This window comes from Thamnophis sirtalis, unplaced genomic scaffold, assembly GCF_051295495.1.
Source record: "Thamnophis sirtalis isolate CommonGarterSnake01/CBP01778 unplaced genomic scaffold, rThaSir2_p1.2 scaffold_3, whole genome shotgun sequence".
Classification (NCBI taxonomy): domain Eukaryota; kingdom Metazoa; phylum Chordata; class Lepidosauria; order Squamata; family Natricidae; genus Thamnophis; species Thamnophis sirtalis.
Window position 1 is genome coordinate 130,960,323 of NW_028261383.1, and position 20,610 is coordinate 130,980,932.

General features: G+C 41.6%; 1 protein-coding gene across 12 annotated transcripts in view; it reads right to left on the reverse strand.

Annotated features, from left to right (window-relative positions):
• Positions 1-20,610, reverse strand: part of RBFOX3 (RNA binding fox-1 homolog 3) — a 464,758-nt gene that overhangs the window by 69,726 nt on the left and 374,422 nt on the right. For 9 of the 12 annotated variants that reach the window (XM_087710117.1, XM_087710114.1, XM_014059803.2 and 6 more), the window contains exon 1: positions 4,545-4,917. The exons of the other annotated variants lie outside the window; for them this stretch is intronic. In XM_087710117.1, coding sequence (XP_087566243.1) covers positions 4,545-4,646 — 102 coding nt within the window. In that variant the 5' untranslated portion in view covers positions 4,647-4,917. Of the gene's footprint in view, positions 1-4,544; positions 4,918-20,610 lie in introns of those variants that run through there. 12 annotated transcript variants of the gene reach the window in all.

Below are 20,610 nucleotides of genomic sequence, written 5' to 3' on the forward strand. Positions count from 1 at the left end.
GATGAGAACTATTTTTAAGCACCAAGCTACTGGACAGGAAGAGATGAACTCTGTCAATTCTGCTGCACCAGGAAAAGCCTTTGGTGGCTTTGTAGCTTTTCTTTAATTTATCTTTGATTAGGTCAGCCACAATGCTGTGGTTCAACCCTCAATGCAACCTGCACACACCTTGTGTTTGCCTCTTTATTCCCCCCAACCTCTTCCCATCTGCAACCAAGAGAATTTCTTACTTGCCAGCTTTTGCCAGTTTCAATTGCCTATATCATATCTATTGAGATCCACATACAAATCCAGTTGCTAAACAGGGAAGCAGAACCTGGAGGGGATGGCACAGTCTAGGCTCTTTGAGCAGTTTTTGGTTATATTTTGCCACCAATCTTTGCAAATCATTATCTTCCAAATATTGGAGATTATAATGAAATATTAAAAAGTCCTACTGAACATGGGGCAGTTTATGTGTGGGCAGGCAGCGCATGCGTTTCATTTTAATAAAACTCCAGCAAAGGCAAAGTTTGCCTTTTATATGGCTTCCATCAACAGATAATCAGTTTCCAAATCAAAGTATCACCATGTGTGGAAGGAATTGAGAGTCCTCTTCATAGACTTAAACTCTACTGTACTCTTTCATCCCCTTTGTTAAGACAGAAGGTGTGTGATAGTTTTGACACCAGAATAGCAGCTGAATTTTACATGCGCACTTCCGAATAGCAACTCAAAATAGGATTTTGGAAAGAGTTAAATCTGCATTTTATCAGAAGGAAAGCACTTCTATTTTGAAGGCATACACAGCTTAGAGTAACTCAACATCTTGACAGAATCTGAAGCAGCCTTCAGACTTCAGCTACCATGTGGTAGACATGTTAATCTCCCCATCTCCAAATTAAAAAAAAATTACAATGCCTCTGCAATGGGATTCGGGTGACAGTGGATCACAGCATATTATGGGACAGACACATCTTAATACCTCAAAATATAAGGGGCAAATTAATATTAAAGTAATTCAACTAAAACTCTGACATTCACTAGGGATGGAGCAAATCAAACTTAATGAAACAAACGTTCAAATTTTATTTGAACTGTGGTAAAATCCAATTTCAGTCCTACCATTTACCAGTAATGTTCCCTGCCAATAGTGTGGAAATTCACATGAACAATTCAGCTTGTCATTGGACACACACAACAATAATTTTCAGCTTGCTCCAGGTATAAAACCCCACATTTTCAATCTACTTCTAAACATCTAAAATACATGCCCATTTTATATGTATAATAACAAACACCTATGCACAGGTATCCATTATAAAAGAATTCTAATGTATTTAACTCCATACGTACTGCTTATTTATATGCAGAAGAAATTTTACTATTTTCAAAACCTGCTTCTTAAAGCTTTAGTTTCTGAAACCCATTCTGAATTTGCCTGTAAATGTTGTGTAAGATTATACTTTTGCTAACCAAAATCAGTGCAATATTTTGGCTATGTACTCCCAAACGGATCAGTTAAACTAATATAATATACAATATTACACACATCCATTTATATGCACACCAAGTGTCAAGCAATTAGCAAGGACTAATGAAGGAGACACTTATTTTTATGGTTTTTAATCTTGGAGGTTTAGAGGAGAAACTGTGAACAACACATCTATAAGAGATAAAGTGTCACTAGAGATTGCACTACTGATCTTTTTACATTTAACATCTGTGAACATGTAACCAAATGTTAAATATGTACAAAAATAATCCTATTATGACTGAACACATTAGCATCATCACTATTAAAACTGGGCCAAAATATTCAATTTTTAAACTTTTGAATGACAAATCTTTATTTTGCAAACAAGATAAATTAGTATGATAAAGGTATTGTGTTAGGCCAAGGATCCATTTAGCTAATATATCCCCAGCTATTAAAAATATTCTTTTTCTAAAAGGTGTTTACACGAACAAATATTAAATAAAAGCAATGGGAAGAAACAAACATATCCCTTTGGAGAGGCAGTGAAATGGCAGGTTCAATTTGCAATATCTAGAGGCTCCATTAAAATCTCACAAAATTGTCAATTATCCAATTAATATAGGAATATGAGAGTGCCTGTGCACATGGCATCTGGACATTTTCTTGCCAAAGTCAAAAATCTTGAACTGGCCCTGGATTGTCGTTTGAATGTCACCAAACTTCTGCTAATTATGTAAGAGCTGGAGGTAAATTGAAACCGGACACTCTTGATATTTGATAAACTGTGTTGATGGGTCTAAATAATCTAGTATTTATAATCAACCTTTCATAGCGTTCAGGTTTTTAACTTGGGTGAAAATTCCTTGGGCAGTAGAGATTTCAGATATTTTGCTTACTATCGAATGTGTGGGGTTCCCCCCAACCCACCATAGGAACCAAACCACAATTAAGGTTAACGTTCAATTTTAAAGTTACTTTTGAATGCCCCAAAATGAACCATGGCAGCGAGCCTACATTCAGTCTCCATGCCACATGCAGGAAGGCCTCAAAGGAATAAACCTGAATCAAAATGGTGGGGGACAGGAGAAGAATAATTGTGTCACGAGCTGCAGCTTCCACATAGGCCTCTCCTTAAGTGCTTTGCATACAGTAGATAGTTTTTGCCAGTTAATTTTCTCTTGTGTTTAAATATTATTTAATGGTTTTTAAATTAATTTTTAAATTAAACTAATTTGATAATGACTAAAAACTTCAGATGCAGATTGTTTCCTGCCCAGAAGAAGAGAAATTCTAGTCTATTCTCCAAACAAAACAAACAAGTCGCAAACAAATAATCCCCATAAAATTATATAACAACCCCCCCCCCCCAAAAAAGAAGAAAGTGGAAGAGGTTTAGAAAGCAGAGAGGGTGGGGAAGCTGGATGAAAATAAGGAGTCTTGAGAAAAGCTAAGAAAACCAAGCTATTCAGTGAAGATTCTCCTTCCCCTAAATTCCTCTGTGCTGAGGTTTTGGGCTGCAACCACTCATTTAATGAACTTCCTTGCAATATTCCCTTGTCCGGTCTAGAGGAAATGCAATGTACACCAGGCAAAACGTCCATGCAGCTTTCCTGAAGTCTTAGCTGGCTGAAGGGCTACGCAGTGCGACCAAAAGCAAAACCCCCAAAGGATCCCCCCTAACAGAATACCCTCCATGTTTTAATCATATTAGCCCAGTCTGTCTTCTAGTTCAAAGCAGGAGAGGCTTCCCTAGTATTCCCTTCAAGTATTCATAAATCCCTCATGCTGCTGACTGTGATATTTTTCTGAATGAGTCTTCATTTTCCCAGGGAATTCCATGCCTTAGCAAGAAGCTACTGAAATTACAAAAAGCCTCTCATCCAAACTCCCATGCCTCCTCTGGAACAGGAGCCATTCCATTCTGACTCTCTGACTAACACGTACTAAGAAAAGAGAAAATCATGATTCAGAGAATTCCCCTTCTCCAGATTGCCGAGAGAGAAAAAAGCAGCCGCCGCGTTAGTCTGCAAACTTAAGGAAGTCTTAGGTGAGAATGTTCTGTTCAAAGGTTTGAAGCATTAAAGCAAACGGTAATAACCTCCCCTTCTTTTATTTAAGATTTTAGGACAAACTGGGACTGCCCTTCTACCCCAAAGGTGGCTGGCCATGTCAACTACTTAGTGCCAATGGTTAGGAAGCTATGAATTTTTAAAAACTCCTTTGAGCTCAAATGGAAGGGTTAGCACAGCTGGGAGACAGGGATTTCCGATGCTGCAAAAGAGACTTTTGAAGCCACAGCTTCCATTCCTCTGGAGATCCCAGGCGAGAAGCATGTGTGGCTCCTTGATCACAGTGCCAAAGTGAAAGAAAGTGCTGTTGCCCTGCTGGTGAGGGTGCCGTGGGCATCACAAAGCCCCCCCGCCCCTTGAGAGAAGTTAAGGAACTAGACTCACATTGCAGCGAGATGCTTCAGCTAAGGGGAGACACGCCTGGCAAAACCAAAGCTGCCTGGAAATTGGGTTGCAGCACTTTGGAGGGCCAAGCCGAGACAGTCAGATCTCTCTTTTCAATGACTTCACATGTATACATACAAAACAAACACATTCGACCCACCCTGGGAGCATAAAAATTTGACTGCAACTAAAAGGTAACTGAAAGAGAGCGAGAAGAGAGAGAGGTAGAACGAGAAGAGAGAGGGGTAGCCCACATGCATCACATCTGCTGGCAGAAAAATCATGCTTTAAATACATTCTAAATGGGGTTTCACCGGTAACACAAACAGGTATGCTCCAGATATACAACACAGCCACCTATTTGTCTTAATGGGGGGGGGAGGTAAAGTTGAACAGTGCTGCACCTCCCACCCCCATTTACAAGCTCAGAGAAGTGTCATCTCCTTGATCTTGAGCTCCCTGCCAAGTCAGCCCTACCGCAGCCAGACAGCGCACAGGTGCAGCTCCAACCTGTGAGCAAGGTAGAGCTGCCTTTGGGGAGCCCGGGGTAGGGGCGACAGGGAAGCCCTGGATCTTTTCAGCCCTGGGGAGGCCAGCCACGTGTGAACCGGAGGCACAAAGAGGTGACTTACCTGCTGGAGGTAGAGGAAGGCTGGGGGGCAAGGGAGAGAGTGCGGGAGCAAGGCGGAGTTGGAGACTAGGAGGCAGCCGGAGTTAGCCATCGAGCAGAGCATGGGTCGCCAGCAAACCCAGGAGCGGCGGAGGTTGGCAGCTCCTTCTGCTTCTTCTCTTCGCAGGACTTGCTTTTTTCCCCTTCCGTTTTCGGCCGTCCCCCACCCGCTTTGGCAGCTCCCTCGCGTGGAGCGATTTAAGAGGGCTCCATGAGAAGAGCTGCCTTGTGTGTCCTCGGTTCAAACAGCGAAGGAGCAGCGTGCCGGCTGAGAGTCGGTGCCATTAGACGAAGCGGCTGAACGAGCGCATGGTCTGCAAAGGGTGTGTGTGTGCGTGTGTGTGTGCGCGTGTCCGCGTGGGGGGGGGGGAGAAAGAGAGGGTTGAGAGGCGGGGGGAGTCCCCTGTGCATTCAGATATCAAACAGCTCGCTAGGAAACCAAGAAAATCCGGAACAGCTGAGCCTGCACTTAACCCCTCACCTGCTGCAGCTCAGCTTCTTGCCCTGCGATAAATAGGCCACTAAGCAAGCTTAGCCGATACAGTTAAGGGTGGGGTACCTAGCTCAGCTTTGCTGCCGACTCGGCCATCACCCCAGAGAAAGTGACCAAGATCTTCGGAACACTTCCAGAGATATAAATGACTCCAAAGCCTTGTTTCTTCCTTTCGACCTCTCTCTCCCAATCCCTGGGGACTGAAACCAGCAAGCCCAAGATAGGCAGTTGAAGAAAGTTAAAACTTCTGGTCAAGAGACAGAAGAAAGAAAGACAAGTATATAGTGTGGCCGAAGGAGATTTCAAAGGGGAGGAAAAAAACCTCTTTGGCTTGTGAGTCTGGATAAAATAAAATCAAGACGACTTCACATTCTCTTTTCCTTGAAAAGAGAACCAGGATCTGTATAAGAATGTGATCTTATCAAAGGAAATAGAAAAAGGCTAAAGAGATATTTCTGTAACATAGTTCAGGGCTCTGCCTGTATCAAACTCAAACATACAGGCTCTCCTCCACCTGACACAAGTTGAATCCAGAATGCTCCTCACAGACAGCAGCTTCCATCTCACAAGGCTCCTGAGTGATGCTGTAATGCAATGTATAATGGAACCTGCCAGAACCATCTTTTTTTGATGCAAGTTCTGTTGAAAAAAGGATCCTTCACTTTTGGATCTGCAGCAAAATGCAAACCTTCAGCGTACACATTGTACAGTAATGGAAGATTCTACCCCTAGCAGCAGCCCTCCTTTTGGTGAAGTTTCCAATTATTTCCAACTTTATATCCTTCTTGCCCAACAGTTAACATTTAGCCAGATAATTAAATTCTTTGTAGAGAGAGTTCCATCATACAAACAATATTTTGTGCTCTCATTCAGCCCACTTCTCATAAATTCCACATTTAAATAGGAATTTAAATACATCTGCAATAAAAAAAATCCTCTTTGCCATTTGACAAGGCTTTTACAGACTGCCACACACCACCCCAAAGTTGCAAATAAATATCTATTTTCTTGGTACATTTTTTTTATAGTGCCTTTATAGTTGCACACCTATTACTAGTGAATTCAATTCTGAGAAATTCCTGCTGTGAAATCTTTGGTATTGATCAGCGCCTTCAACAGTAAATTTCAGAAGAGTCGTTTCAATAGAAAAAGATAGAAAAATAAATCCCGTGAAAGTTATAAGTGAGGGTATCCTTCGACCAGACACTGAGGAATCTTGCCCTTTCGAAAGCTGATAAACACAACCAGATTTTAAAAACCCATTTGCTTAGGAACTGCAGTTATTTCAATTATGTAATAAAAAGATTCTGTCCAGGATAATGGATCCATAGCCGCCATCATGTGGCTATGTTATATCAGTATATTGGCAAATGGAACATAACCCACAGCTTGCTAATATTGACACAACAACCCACCAAATCTAAATAACATAGCTTGAGTTATAAAAATACAGTTCAACCAAACAAGGTTGTGTACCATATTCTTTTACAAATACCGAGGTTCACACACTCTGGAGGCTCCAGGAAAAGAAAACTCCACAGCAGCTAGGAAAATCACTTGTAAGTCCTGGTTATATAGCTAATAGCTTGTTTCTCAAGGACATGTTGAAGGCTTGCACCATGGAATTCCTGCAGGCTTTAGGAAAACTCGGGATGCCTCAGCATTTAACTGACCTTTGACCATCTCAGAAACTAAGCAGGACTAGTTTAGACTTGGATGGATGATTGCTTGGGAATCCCAGAGCAATAGCCTAGTCTGAGAAGAAGAAAAAATAATCCCAGAAGAAGCCAATAGCAAATTACTACTGTAATGCTGCCAGAAACCTCTGCATGGATGCAGTCACCAGGAGTAAACTCAACTTAAGGGAGCATGAAAAATGATCCATTATTTTAGACACGCCCGTAAAGGCCACTTGGGGCTTCAGCTTAAGGCCGCTTCTCTGCAGGGCCCAGTTTAAATCTTCCGGCCAGCTGCAAAGCCACCTGTATCCAGCTTCCTTGTGCAGCATAAATGTGAATCCAGTATTCAGTTCAGCCAGAACGTGGGGAACGCGGCAATTGGGCTGCCTTCCAAGGCTCCAGGCAGAATCCTCCCTGCCAGGCAGAGATGCTTCTAAGTGAGTTTTATTAGGTGATTCTTCCTGCTGCAGCAGCCATCTGAAAAATGCAGAGTATAAAATTGGGGACTTAAATTATTTCCAGATCTGATTCACATGCAGATGCACAATCCATACTTTGACTGAAGAAGGATGGCTTTGTTTCTTCTTTTCGCTGAACCATAGAGTCCTGAGAAAACACGATCTTTTCCTTTGAGGGCTCAGTGTGAGCCCTAGAGATATTGGCAAAAATACATTGGGTGGCTTTTGAACAAACTGGGTGTAGAGACTTACAGATTTAATGAAGCAATAGAAGCTGCTGTGAGCTTTGGCATTTTCCCAACCGTGAGGACAATTAACCAGTGGATCAGTTTGCCTTCAGAAGTTGCGGGTGCTCCATCCCTGGAGGATTTCAAGAAGAGACTGGACAGTTACCTGTCTGAAATGGTATACAGGATCTTCTGCTTTAGCAGGGGGCTGGACTAGAAGACCTCCAAGAAGACCTTCCAGCTCTATTCTGATTCCCAGGAAATGATGCAAAATAGCAGCTATTCAGGAGAGAGGCCCGAGGCTCCTGAGCAGCATCCATGATCAGGGAATAGAAGACAATTGGAGATTTATGGATGTTGACTGGGTCTCTTGGTGAAAAGGATCTATGGCAAGAGCAATAGCAGGAAAAAGGAGTGTCAAGGTTTACCCATTTTGAGAACAGAGGGGGATCAAAAAAATGCTTCTTTAACGGGGTTGGCTGGTTAGGTCACATGTCTCCTATTGTTCCCCCCACCCCCATACAATTAACCCCAACAGCAAAACAGGGACTCTTCTCTGCCATGTTCCTCAGGGGGACCTGATCTTATTTTTAATCAACATCCCATGCAAACTAATCAGCTAGAAACAAATTCTGAATGAGATGCCTCAAAGGATGCAGTAATATATTAGAAAGAAATCTATTGGGTTTCCCAAGAAGAGGCAACATGTTTACTAATGGCTCGGTAACATCTTTGTGTACACACACACACACTGAATAGGAGGCAGAAGTTATGGAAAGATACTGCTATGTGTAGTATTTTTTTTATCTTTATTTTTTAATATAAGAAGATTAAATAAAAACCAACACCCCACACAGTACCAGAATAGAAAAGACAGCCTACAGAAAAAGCGCAATATTAAAAACGATTAATAAACCACATGAAAATTAAACGTGAAACCGTCAATAAATAAATGAAAAAAGGGCCCTTCCCCAAACTTTATTAAGATTGTAACAAAACCTAACAAATCACAATACTATACATCTAAAATATAGGCTAAATGTATAAATGTCATGGGTTTAGAAAGGATATCTTGTAATACAATACTATAATCAAATACAGAAATATATACAACTACCTAGAAATATCACTGTATTATTGTAAAATTTCATGAAATCTATTCCAGAGCAGAACATATTGCTTCATTTTCTGATTAGTTGAAAATATTGCTTTTTCCAGAATGGATAAATTACACCAAGAGCCAATCCTTAATGCCTAGAAAAATACCATTTCCCTCGTTCCTCAATATAATTCTTTTTGCCACTTCTCATGCCCAGTACAACTATAATTCCTCAAACATAGTCATATTCTGGAGTATGGAGTTATAATTCAGCATCCTATTAACTTCTTTAATGTTAAGATTTCCCCATAAATCTACTTATGGACATTGACATACTATTCCAAAAGAATACCGATAGTTCACAGAACCGAGTCATAAGGGTCAATGATAAAGGGAAAATAAATAAAGTCTCTTTCAAGTCAACCTTGACTTCTAGCAGCTTCTTGGATATCATCATATAGTCTTCGCAACCATACAAAACTGGTAACAATTGCCTCTTTCTGCTATGGTTTCTTGACTATCAGATCCAGTCTATGCTCTGAGAATCCATAATAGTCTTTCAAACAAGCACTAAACTTTACCTAACTACAACTAGTTTTTCAGACCAGACAAGATTGGCCATGTAGTGCCAACAGATGATGCTGTACAGAGGTTAGATTGAAATCAGTAAAAATATTTTGAATAATTTTCAGTCAGAGTGGGACATTTCAGAATGAATTTCCCTCCATATTTGACATAATAAATGTTGCCTTGCCTTGATAGTTAACCACAATTTGTTCTCAACACAATTCTACATTTTACCACTAGTTAGTAGGAAGGGAGAGGGTTTTCTTAAATTGCTCATAGCTAAGGGGAGGGAGTTTCAATGCACATAGACCAGTGGTGGGATTCAAATAATTTAACAACCGGTTCTCTGCCCTAATGACCAGCAGGGTAGATGGGGCTTGGTAGTCATATGACTGTGTGGCCGTGGCCAACTCAACATCACTCACCTTGATGGGTGCTTCACCTTAACTGTTACAATGTAATAAGGGTTAACCAGAGAGGCAGTTTCTGTAAGCAGGGCAATAAAGATTAGGCTAGAAACAACACCAGAATGTTTCCTTCCTACCTTCCTTATAGGATTAGCCCTGTAAAGTGGAAAAAAACAAAATGAGATTTCTTCCAACAACCGGTTCTCCGAACTTCTTAGAAAGTTGCCAACCGGTTCTCTCGAATAGGTGCAGACTGGCTGAATCCCACCACTGACATAGACTCATAGATTTGGAAGGACCTTGAAGTTCTTCTTCTGCAATCTGCACAAATCAGGAATTCCCAAATCATCCCAGACAAATGGCTGTCCAACCTTTGGGAACCTCCAGAGATAAAACACCCATGACTTAAGAGTCAGGCTGTTCCAACTGTCTAATAGTTCTCAGGGTCAGAAAATTCTTCCTTATGTTGAGCTTGGATCCCTCCAAAGCTTCTACCATTCTCTGATCAAGTATGGAACTAGAATGTGCCTTCACATCACTAGGGTTTAGGCATCTAGAAAGCAGCAAAAACTTTCACGGCTCATTCAGTTTAGGGCAATAGGAAGAATCCCTGCCATTTTCAGTCAACCAACATTGCTAAGAGCCCACACAATTCTCCATATGGGGCTCACTTCAAATGCTGTGCTTCATTCAGGATTTCAGTTCAGCGGCGGTGAACTCACAAGCTCATTGGCCTATGCCTTAAATTACACAACATAGTTTAAAGTCTAAGAAATCCTACCTTGTTGTTATTTTTGGTTTCCACTAAAACTAAAGGTGTGTTTTCTACTCTTCCACCTGATACACAGGAAGCCCGAGACAGCACAAGGATGCCCTGTAGCCAAGGCATCTGCTAAAAACCATGATGGCGAACCAATGGCAGGCGTGCCACAGGTGGCACGTGGAGCCATATTGGTGGGCACACGAGCTCAGCTCTGCCATGCATGAGCTCACTGGCCAGCTGATTTTCGGACTTTCTGGGCCCACCAGAAGTCAGGAAGCAGGCTATTTTTGGCTTCCAGGGTGGGGGGGAAGCCATTTTCGCCCTCCCCAGGCTCCTAGAAAGGCTCTGGAGCCTAGGGAGAGTGAAAAACGGACCTTCCGGAAGTCAGCAAATGAGCCGTTTTCGGTCTCTGGAGGGCCTCTGGTGGAGTGGGGAAAGCCTTTTGCACCCTCCCGAGGCTCCTAGAAAGGGTCTGGAGCCTGGGGAGAGCGAAAAACAGGTCCACTGTGCCATTGCGTGCCAAAAGCGGGGAGAGTGTGGGGGGGAACGTGCACATGCATGGGAGTGTGGGCATATGCGCACATGACCCCCACATGCTCCCCCTGCTTTTGGCATTCAATGGCAAAAAGGTTAGCCATCACTGTGCTAGGACCTGGACATCTGTACTAAGATTAATGATAAATATAGGGTCATTTTCTGACACCTCACACTAATACAACACAATGTCAAAAGCACATAAGAACAATGTGGCCTATGAATCTGAAAGTGTCATAGTAATTCCAATAAAACAAAAAAAATATCTCCAATTTCTCTGTGTTTGTATGTACAAACAAGGTTGAAAAACTTCCTTTCTACAGATACTTCAAACTATATAATAGAAAAAGCAGCAGCCAAAAAAAAAAAAAAAGACTGAATAGAAGAAAAAACAACAGAAAACAAGCACTTCAAAATGAAATGATGTTTGGTTGAGCCTTCTTTGTCAGACGTACTTTCTACCAGCTTTCCTCTGACTGGCCCTTTCGTATAAATTGAGGCGGTAATCGCCAAAATTCCCAGTCAGCAGGGCCAAAAGTCATCCGAGAACTGTAGAAGTGGCAACCCCAAGAATTTGAATGGAATAGTGTCATTCTGGCTAGCTCTTTAGCTATTGACCCTTGTTTTTTCCTTGCATGGAAATTGTAAACATGTAAGGGTCAACATAGGAATAAAGAAGAACAAATGAAGGATAAAGGAGAGAGAAATCAAAGGAAAACAAAAATGGAGCAAGTCAACAGAACAACTCCCCTTCTTTGCACATTCTTCTGATACCATCCCATTCTTCACACTCACCAGCTTCCTTTCTAAATCTCAGCCTTAAAATTACTTATTTCTTGATGGCAAAAGCCTCACTTGTTTTGCAATCGGCCACCATTCTCATTACTCTTTTGCTGGCCTCTGGCCTCCTTCCTTCAATTTTTCTTATATTGCCCTCCAGAAGACTGCTATATTCCCCTTGTGTTCTACACTGTTAATCCCTGCCCAAATTATTTTCCTGCTCTTTGGCCCAAGAAGGGCATCCTGAAGTCACAAGTATTGTCATAAACGGAGAGGGGTGAAAAGGCAGTTGTTCTATAATGGAAGCAATGTTGGCTTCTTATGTGTTACAGCCAAACTTCAAAACCTCTCTCCCTCTGTCTCTCTCTGGTGGTTGTGGAGCCCAGTATTTGAGTGAACATTTGAGTGAACAAAAAAGGACCAGCTCCCCCCCCCCCCCCGTCTGCTCTTCCCTGCAAAGGAAAAATGTTGCCTAAAGAGGATATAAAGGGATCGTAGTGTGATGGAGATTGTTCCTTTCAAGATAGGAGAAGCATATAGGGCCCATCTCTCCCCCCACCCATATGAATAGGTTTATATTGTAGATAATAATCTACTGCAGCATACTTTTCACTCTGCACTGCTTGAACTATTAATTCAGTCAGATCAACCCCTTGCATTTAGTACTTCAAATTGGTGCTGTGATTGGCTAAGTATTATTGGTTAACATATTTCTGAAGATTTACAGCAACCATTGTGCAACAGAAGAATAACTCTGTGGATAGTGCAAATTGCTAGAAATCTTTATCGAAATCCATCAGCTACCTAGCATTGCTAAGTTTCCCCCAGAACGGTGTCCTTCTAATTTATTTATTTTTCTGCACAATCCTTCACATTCCATGAAATCATTTACTTAGATTACATGTGCTTCTGATTGCTGCTGAGTATTTCACTTGGCCAGCCCTGGTTTTACTCTTTATAATTTCTTTCCTGCGGAAAGCTGCAAAGAGAGCAAGATATGATGGTAAACTGCTTTTTTCACATCAAATATTCAGAGATCCTGTGTTTGCCTTCCCTTTGAAATGAATATCTCTAACTTTCACATTTTAAGATTATATCAATTGGCTATTATACAAACCTTAAATACTGGAGTATTTTCAATTACTCTGCAGAATTACTGCAGGACTGTATGGTGGAAAAGCACATTTAGATAGGAATGAACCACTTGTTTTTCAGTGTCTGCAGCTTTCAAAGCCTATTTCCAAGCTGTATATTTTATCGTATTTTACATAATTCAAATATACCCGTTTCTCAAACACCATGAATGCTGAACTGCAGAAAGGGATATATATTCTGGTTTCATAACAATTTAATTCCACATCTTCTGACTTCATAAATAGGAACTGGAAACAACTGTTGTAAAACTTATATACAAGCACAGAAACCTTTGATTACTGAGGATCGGAATGTTCTTTCTGGTCTCTTTATTTCAATCGATTAGCATTTTGACTATTACGTTTTTTCCCCCCAAACCTGAAAGGCAGCTTGAAAAAATGAAGAGACTACATTAGCACAAAACAGGGCAAAAGACACCCATGCCCAAAGTTCCCCTTTTCCTCTTTTGGTTCCCATTGCAAGTCTATACATTATGTGACTAATTAAAGCTACCTCTGCCTCTGAGCATCTGCTTCTGGATCATGGGATAGGTAACCTTCAATTGGCCAGGAGCCAAGAGAGGGTAGCCTCCTCTCAAGACCACAAGGCACATAGTGTGATCTTGGCTAGAATGAGCATTTTTGCTCATCACTCTGGGGGGCAGCCAGGACATAGGACAGGTGGCTTCCCAGCAGGGGGGTTAACTTTTAGTACAAATTACTTCTAAGTTGGCAGAAGGGAGCACAGGATTCAGCAGGTATTAGAGCTCCTTGGTGGAGGGGGTGCGAGAGGTGGCAACATCTATGGGGAATCTCCGATCTAAGGGGGTGCGATTTCTTCACGCAGTGTAGGTTTTCTCTGATCTCCTTGGCCTCCTTGATCAGTATAGGACACTGCATTGCATCCTTTGCACAGACTTATTCCCAAGAGTTTGCTATCTGTTTTTTTTAATTCTCATAATTATGGTTCACTGTGAGAAGATGAAAAAAAAAAAGCTTTCGATGCCCCTTCGTCTTGCTTCTGTCTTTAATCCTAGCAAGTTGATGAATGTCACTGTAAAGAGGTTTCTTTTAAAGGGTGCAGACACCTCAGTAGTTAAGAATCTACTTATCACGGTAGTAGCAGCAGTGAGACTTGCATTTCGGAGCGGCACAGCCAGGGATATGGGAATTCCAGAAATGTGCAAAAGCATAAAGAGGCTTGGACCTCACCCTTTGAAGATTAGGCATCCGAGGGTAAAGATGAACAGAATGTAAAAGAGGGACACTGCAGCCTCTGAGCCAAGTATCAACACAAAGCACCAACTCCTAAAAATGCCCTTTGTTCATACAGGGCATAACTCCAGTTTTATCAGCAAACTTCCTTAAATCTTGAATTAAACTGATACCAACACCACAACATTCAGACTCAACAACTATAATTGCAATTGGAAACCACCCATCCTTTTAAAAGAAAGGAGAAACAATGTCGGGCAAAAACAGCTGCGTGTATATTATATTAGGGGAAAATGCTTCTTGTTCATCTCCCAACTCCCATATCGTTGTCAATGTTTGTACGGACAGCATTCTATTGGTAATATAATAAGCTTTCTGTGGAATGAGATTGTGGGAAAAGTCACCAATCCAGCACACTCAACACCAGGCTGAAAAGAGCAGCTAACCTGTTTGTCATAGATGGCAAACACAGGACTTTATCAGTGGGATTCAAGTTCAAATCGGCAAGACTAAAGGCCACTGTAGCTTGACTGAAAAAACCCAGACAGCCACTAGATGTCAGCAGCTTTCCTTGTGATGCTTTCCCTGGAAGGATGGCAAAATAAACTAGGTGGATTCCAAAGAATATTCATAGCAGAATGTCCTAAAGAGCTAGTTTTTTTTTCCAAACTGTTACATTCTTCTGGTTAAAGTTAAGGTAAAGCCTCGCACATATATGCTAGTTGTTCCTGACTCTAGGGGCAGTGCTCATCTCCATTTCAAAGCTGAAGAGCCAGCACTGTCTGTGTGGCCCATATGACTAAACACCGAAGATGTATGGAACACTGTTCCTATTTTTCTTCTTGCATTTTTACATGCTTTCGAACTGCTAGGTTGGCAGAAGCTGGGTCAAGTAATGGAAGCTCACTCTGTCAGGTGGCGTTCGGGATTCGAACTGCTGACCTTTCTGATTGACAAGCTCAACATCTTAGCCACTGAGCCACCACATCCCTTGGTTAAAGCTAGACGACTATATTTATTTATTTAAGAAAATTTGTATTATCGTTGAGCTGAACCTTTTCAACGGATTAATAACACAAATAATTCAATCACTATGAATCCATTATACCACCACCCTGCCCCCATTAATGACACAAATCTCTACTTATTCTTCCTATGCAGCATAGTCCGGTAGGTTGCAGATTGTAATGTGAAATGAATCGTCTCGCACAACAAACTCCCTCCCGACAAAAGAATACTTATTCACATTTTAAGTATTTATACAGATATCCATACACGCAGTAGCAAACCTGCTGTGTAAGCACATCCACAGAATCAAAACGACATCCTCCCCTCCGCCCCCCCCCCCGGACTGAATGCAGACAGAACTTGTTCTTATTGTTTGCAGCAAAATCTGGACACACACACATAAGTTCTGACTGGCTTTCTCCTTATGCCAATCACAAAGAGGGCTGCTTCTGCTCCCGCTAAGTTTTTCAAATGTAAAACGATGATATAAAAAATAAAGACATATTTGATATGTCTGCTTGAGGCACAGAGGGAATATTTAAGCAGCAGCCATGCAATGCACTCCTCTAAAAAATGGTATAGAGAGTTTTTGAGAAGCAACAGCGAAGAGCAGTAGACATTCTGTTTTCTTTCCTGAGTTTTCAGGTAAATCCTAGGCTTTCAGGTTCTTCCTTGGTTTTATGCTACCTTCTTATGCATGCTTATTAGGCAGTAATTCTTGTGGAGTGAATTCATACCTTCTAATATCCTTAGAGGTGTCTTTGTTAACAGCATAGAAAGGGAGTTGGAAGCAGTGGTGGGATTCAGCCAGTTCGCACCTATCTGGGAGAACTGGTTGTTAACTTTCTAAGCAGTTCGGAGAACAGGTTGTTGGAAGAAATCTCATTTTGTTTTTTTTCCTACTTTACAGGGCTAATCCTGTAAGGAAGTGCAGGAAGGAAACATTCTGGTTGTCAGGGTTCCAACTAGTATCCTCTATGAAATAATAGCTTGAGGCAAGAAGTTCCTCAAAACACCAATTTATTAGAAGAGCCATGTTGGCACATCTGGGAAAACCCAAATCCGAAAGCTTCCAGGTTTTCCCCACCCAGCTGAAAGTTCAAGACCCTGCCCCAACACCCACAAGTCCATCAAATGGCCCAAGCAGTTACTGCTGTGGATGAAGATTCCTCCCATCCACATCCATCCAGATGCAGGGATAAGATGACCTTGACTTTATGAGAAGGAATGTTGTTATGGCTACACATCTCCCAAGCTCCATACCACCCCCCGTCCCAGTTTCCCATAGTAACTATGTTTGAATATGTGGCAGGCTTGAGACCCTATTCCTCCCATGGCTTCCAAGCCTGACACTGGTGTTGTTTCTAGCCTATTCTTTATTGCCCTGCTTACAGAAACTGCCTCACTGGTTAACCCTTATTACATTGTAATACCTAAGGTGAAGCGCTCATCAACCTGAGTGACGTTGAGTTGGCCACGCCCATATGGTCACATGATCAAGCCATGCCTACCCAGCTGGTCATTAGGGCACAGAACCGGTTGTTAAATTATTTGAATCCCACCACTGGTTGGAAGCTAAGATACAGGTAGTCTTCAACTTACAACTACAAAGTTACAGCGGCACCGAAAAAAGTGACTTATTATGATTGTTTTTCACACTGACAACCATTGCAGCAGCATCCCCATGGTCACGTGATCAGAATTTGGACGCTGGGCAACTGGCATGTATTTGTGATGTTTGCAGTGTCCGGGGGTCATGTGATCCCCTTTTGTGACTTTCTAACAAGGAAAATAAATGGGGAAGTCAGATTCACTTAACAACCCTGTTACTACCTTAATGGTAGTGATTCACTTAACAACTGTGGCAAAACAATTGTCATAAAACGGAGCAAAATCCACTTAACAGCTGTCTTGCTTAGCAACAGAAATGTTGGGCTTAATTGTGGTCATAAGTTGAGCACAATGTAGGCAGTTGCCTAACACCTCCTGCAAACAATTGTTCCACCAGGCCCTTTGCTATCTCTCCAAACACTGGTTCTTCAAAGGCTGCGGAAAAAGTTCTCTTCCTGCTCAGGCTAAAGGGGCCAAGCATTGAATCTGACCACGTTACATTCCCTTCACCAAATCATCACCTCTCCTTTCATAAAATCTGATTACTTGGAATGTGGTGGGGGGAGAGGCTATGAGATGCTTTTATTTATAATTAAACGCCCCCCCCCTGCCCCCCTGGAGGCTTCAGGAGCTTCTCTGAAGCCTCTGGAAGGTGAAAAACGGCCCTAAGGGGAACCCAGAAGTTCGGGAATGGTGATTTCCAGTTTACTCGTAGGGCCATTTTTCGCCCTCTGGGGCCTTCAGGGAAGCCTCCTGAAGCCTCTGGAGTGCGAAAAACGCCCTGTTCCCAAACTTCTGGTTTGCCTGTAGAGGCAGTTTTTCCTTGAAGGCTCCAGAAGGTGAAAAACGGCCTCAAAAGAAGGTCAGCTGGCCAGCACACGTATGCGCGCTGGAGGTCACAGGACAACGCCTTGCATGCCCTAACAAATGGCTCTGTGTGCCACCTGTGGCACGCATGCCATAGATTCACCATCACGGGCATAGGGCGTTGGTATGGATGAACTGTAATGGGAGACGGATAAAGATGACAGCAGAAATGTGAATGGGCCATCCCAAAAGTAAAGAAAGGGATGTGAAGCCAAGGCTTATTTAAACAACAACAGAGTGAATGGCATGGCAGGATGCTGATTATTTATAAGAGGAGCAACAAAATGTTGGTAGCACCGTCACAAAAGCACCAGGCTTCCATAAATCCAGGAATATTGGCATTTGGGATCCAGTGATCCTGACAGCAGGAAGTCAGGAACTTCAGTGACTGCATCCTGTAAGCCAAATCTCACTAAGGCTCATAGCACCCTTAGTAATCCTGCTTAGTTTCCACATTAACAATGGAGTAAGGAAAAGAGTCAGGATCCTGGCCAGAAAGCTGCACCTTCACCCTTTAGTGCAGGGGTGTCAAACTCGCATCAGCATCACATGACATAATGTGACTTTTTTTCCCGTCACTAAACTGGGCATGGGTATGGCCAGCACGTGATGCATCTGGCCTGCAGGCCGCAAGTTTGACACCCCTATTTTAGTGGCTTCCCTTCCCTCACAATAGAGAACACTATCAAGCTAAATACTACAGGACCAAGTATGAGTTTACATCCAGCACTTGGTGAGACATGTATTTCCTCCTCTGAGACTCAACAAAGTTTCTGATCTGACCATTCTTGCTTTTTGTATACCAAGTGGGTGTAATCTGCTCTCAGTCCTCAGCCATTTGCTCCAGATTATTCCTGGTTACATCCTCCATTTTCCACCACTGGGCCATAGCGTTACTAGAAAGAAACATTGTCGGACTTTAGTGGAAGGTTGTTTTTTCCCCCTTAAAGGAATGATTTGCAAGAAAAGGCTTCCTTACATTTTATGTTTGTTAAAGCAGTATAAATGTTTAATTCACAAATCATGTAGTAATTCAACAGGGAGGGGAACAAAATGGATTTCCCCACCTAGCTAATAGCTTCATCTCTCATTGGTGGAAATATGAAAGCCAGTTAGCTTTTCACAACTCAGGGTTTTTAGAGTGGATCTATGCAAAATTTAAACTCTATAAAACCAAATTTCTCTTTCATTATGTTTTGGATGCCTTTTTTCTCTCCTGTTGGCTAAATAAACATGCATGGAGAAGAGGGTCTGCTTGCTTTTGTTTGGCTCAGTTCATACACTGGCATTAGGAAAAGGTCCATAAGGATAAATCTGTCAATGCAGAAGCATATAATTAATCCATAAGACATTCAACCACCTGAATGGGGGTTAAGAGCAGAGATTAGACAGTCAGAAGCTGAACAAATAAACAAATCAAGATCCACTGCAGTGGAATAAAGCATTGTTACACCTTGATCTTGCCTGTTTATTCAGTGACTTACTTGCAAGTAAATGTTCACTGTATTTCACCCTTAGCACCGCAATCTTATAAGCATTTCCAAATTAAATGAAGAGTTATGGGGCTTTCAAAAAGCATTTATTACTTGACAGCCTATAGCAGGGATGGCTAAACTCTGGCATGCTGATATGATAGGTCAGCCTACTGTAGGCTGTGGTAAGTATGAGATAGCTGCCATATGGGTGTGCAGTTTTAAACAGTAGAGTATATTCAATGAACATTATTAAAATTATGTTGTTTCCCCCCCTTCTATGGCTGTTTCTCACTCGATTTAAGTAAAAAGATGCTACTAGAAATATGCAAAAATAATACTAGCCTTAAATGTCCCAATGCAGCTTCCTAGTTTTAGGCAAATGCAAGTGCTTTTTAAAAATCTTTCAACCGAAACTGCCTTGTTTTCTCTCACATTCATCTCCGATGAGATGCACAGAAGGATGCACAGAAAAGCATACCATAGGTTTGGTTTTAACTCGAAAGGCCAGGAAACTGATAAAATACTCTAAAAATGGATTAATGAAATAAAATTCCGAAGAAGGACGCACGCTTTGGCTTCCAGCATGATGCCATTTGGACAACTGCATCCTGGGGTAGATTAACCCCCATCTGCCCATACATGGAAAGTCTGGCATCAAGCCTTGAAGCAATCAGGTGCTGCCACTGTTGGAGACAGGATAATAGGTTGGATGGGTTTTGGGGAATGAATCAGGCAGGTAATTCCTATCTTCCTGATCTCAATAAAGCAAACAGATTTCCAGCGACAAGAGCCAGCTGGCTGCCTATATTTCAACTATCCAGGAATCCCAACTTTTCAAATAACTGTTTTGTATTAAAGCACCGTGAGTTAGAACACAACTACCCTGAATTTTGTTTTATTCCTCTCCTCTCCCATTGGTGGAGTATGGCTTTTGACATGAAAAGGCAGACTTCAAGGAAGCAAAAAGGTCCTTGAAAAAGTCCTGCTTTAGCAATATTCTGCTCCTGTACATCATTTTTACTACACAATGCCACAGTGCCTACAGGGATCCTGCAGAGAACAAGTTCATATTATAGCGCTAACCCATGGTATAATCAAGGGCAAGCAAAATTCTCCCATTGTTCATCCTGAAAAATGAAACTTATATCTAATACCAGACAATTTAGTGAAGCTCCTAACAGCTGCATGCACAAGCACTCACGGACGGTTGCATGTTTCAATGAATCTCTTACTGAACACGATGCTTATACAATCTCTATACGATTCAAAGTTAAAACTGACATATCCCTGCAAATTCCGAATGCATTTTTTACTTTTAGGTGCAATTATGGATTTGGCTGATAACAATAGTTTAGACACTCTTTCAGGCAGAACATTATAACAACTATTTGGGCAGAAATTACAGCTTCCAAATATTTTTTTTGAAACCATCTAAGAGTCTTTCTGTTATTGCTTTTGTATTTATTTCCATGATCCTTCCTATAGTATAGTTCAGAAATATTTTTAAATCTCCCAGTATGAATTGTGAGTTTGAACTCTCCACTCAGATTTTCATTAATATTCAGGACCCTGAAGGCTATTCCAAAATCTTTTGGTAATATTATGTTTTCCTGGTAAAATAGCTAAATTCTTTTCAACTTCAATCTCTTCTCTGATTGTGAAGCTTCTAGGATATATTAATATCCTGGCTGAAAACATACAAGGCTTGAAAA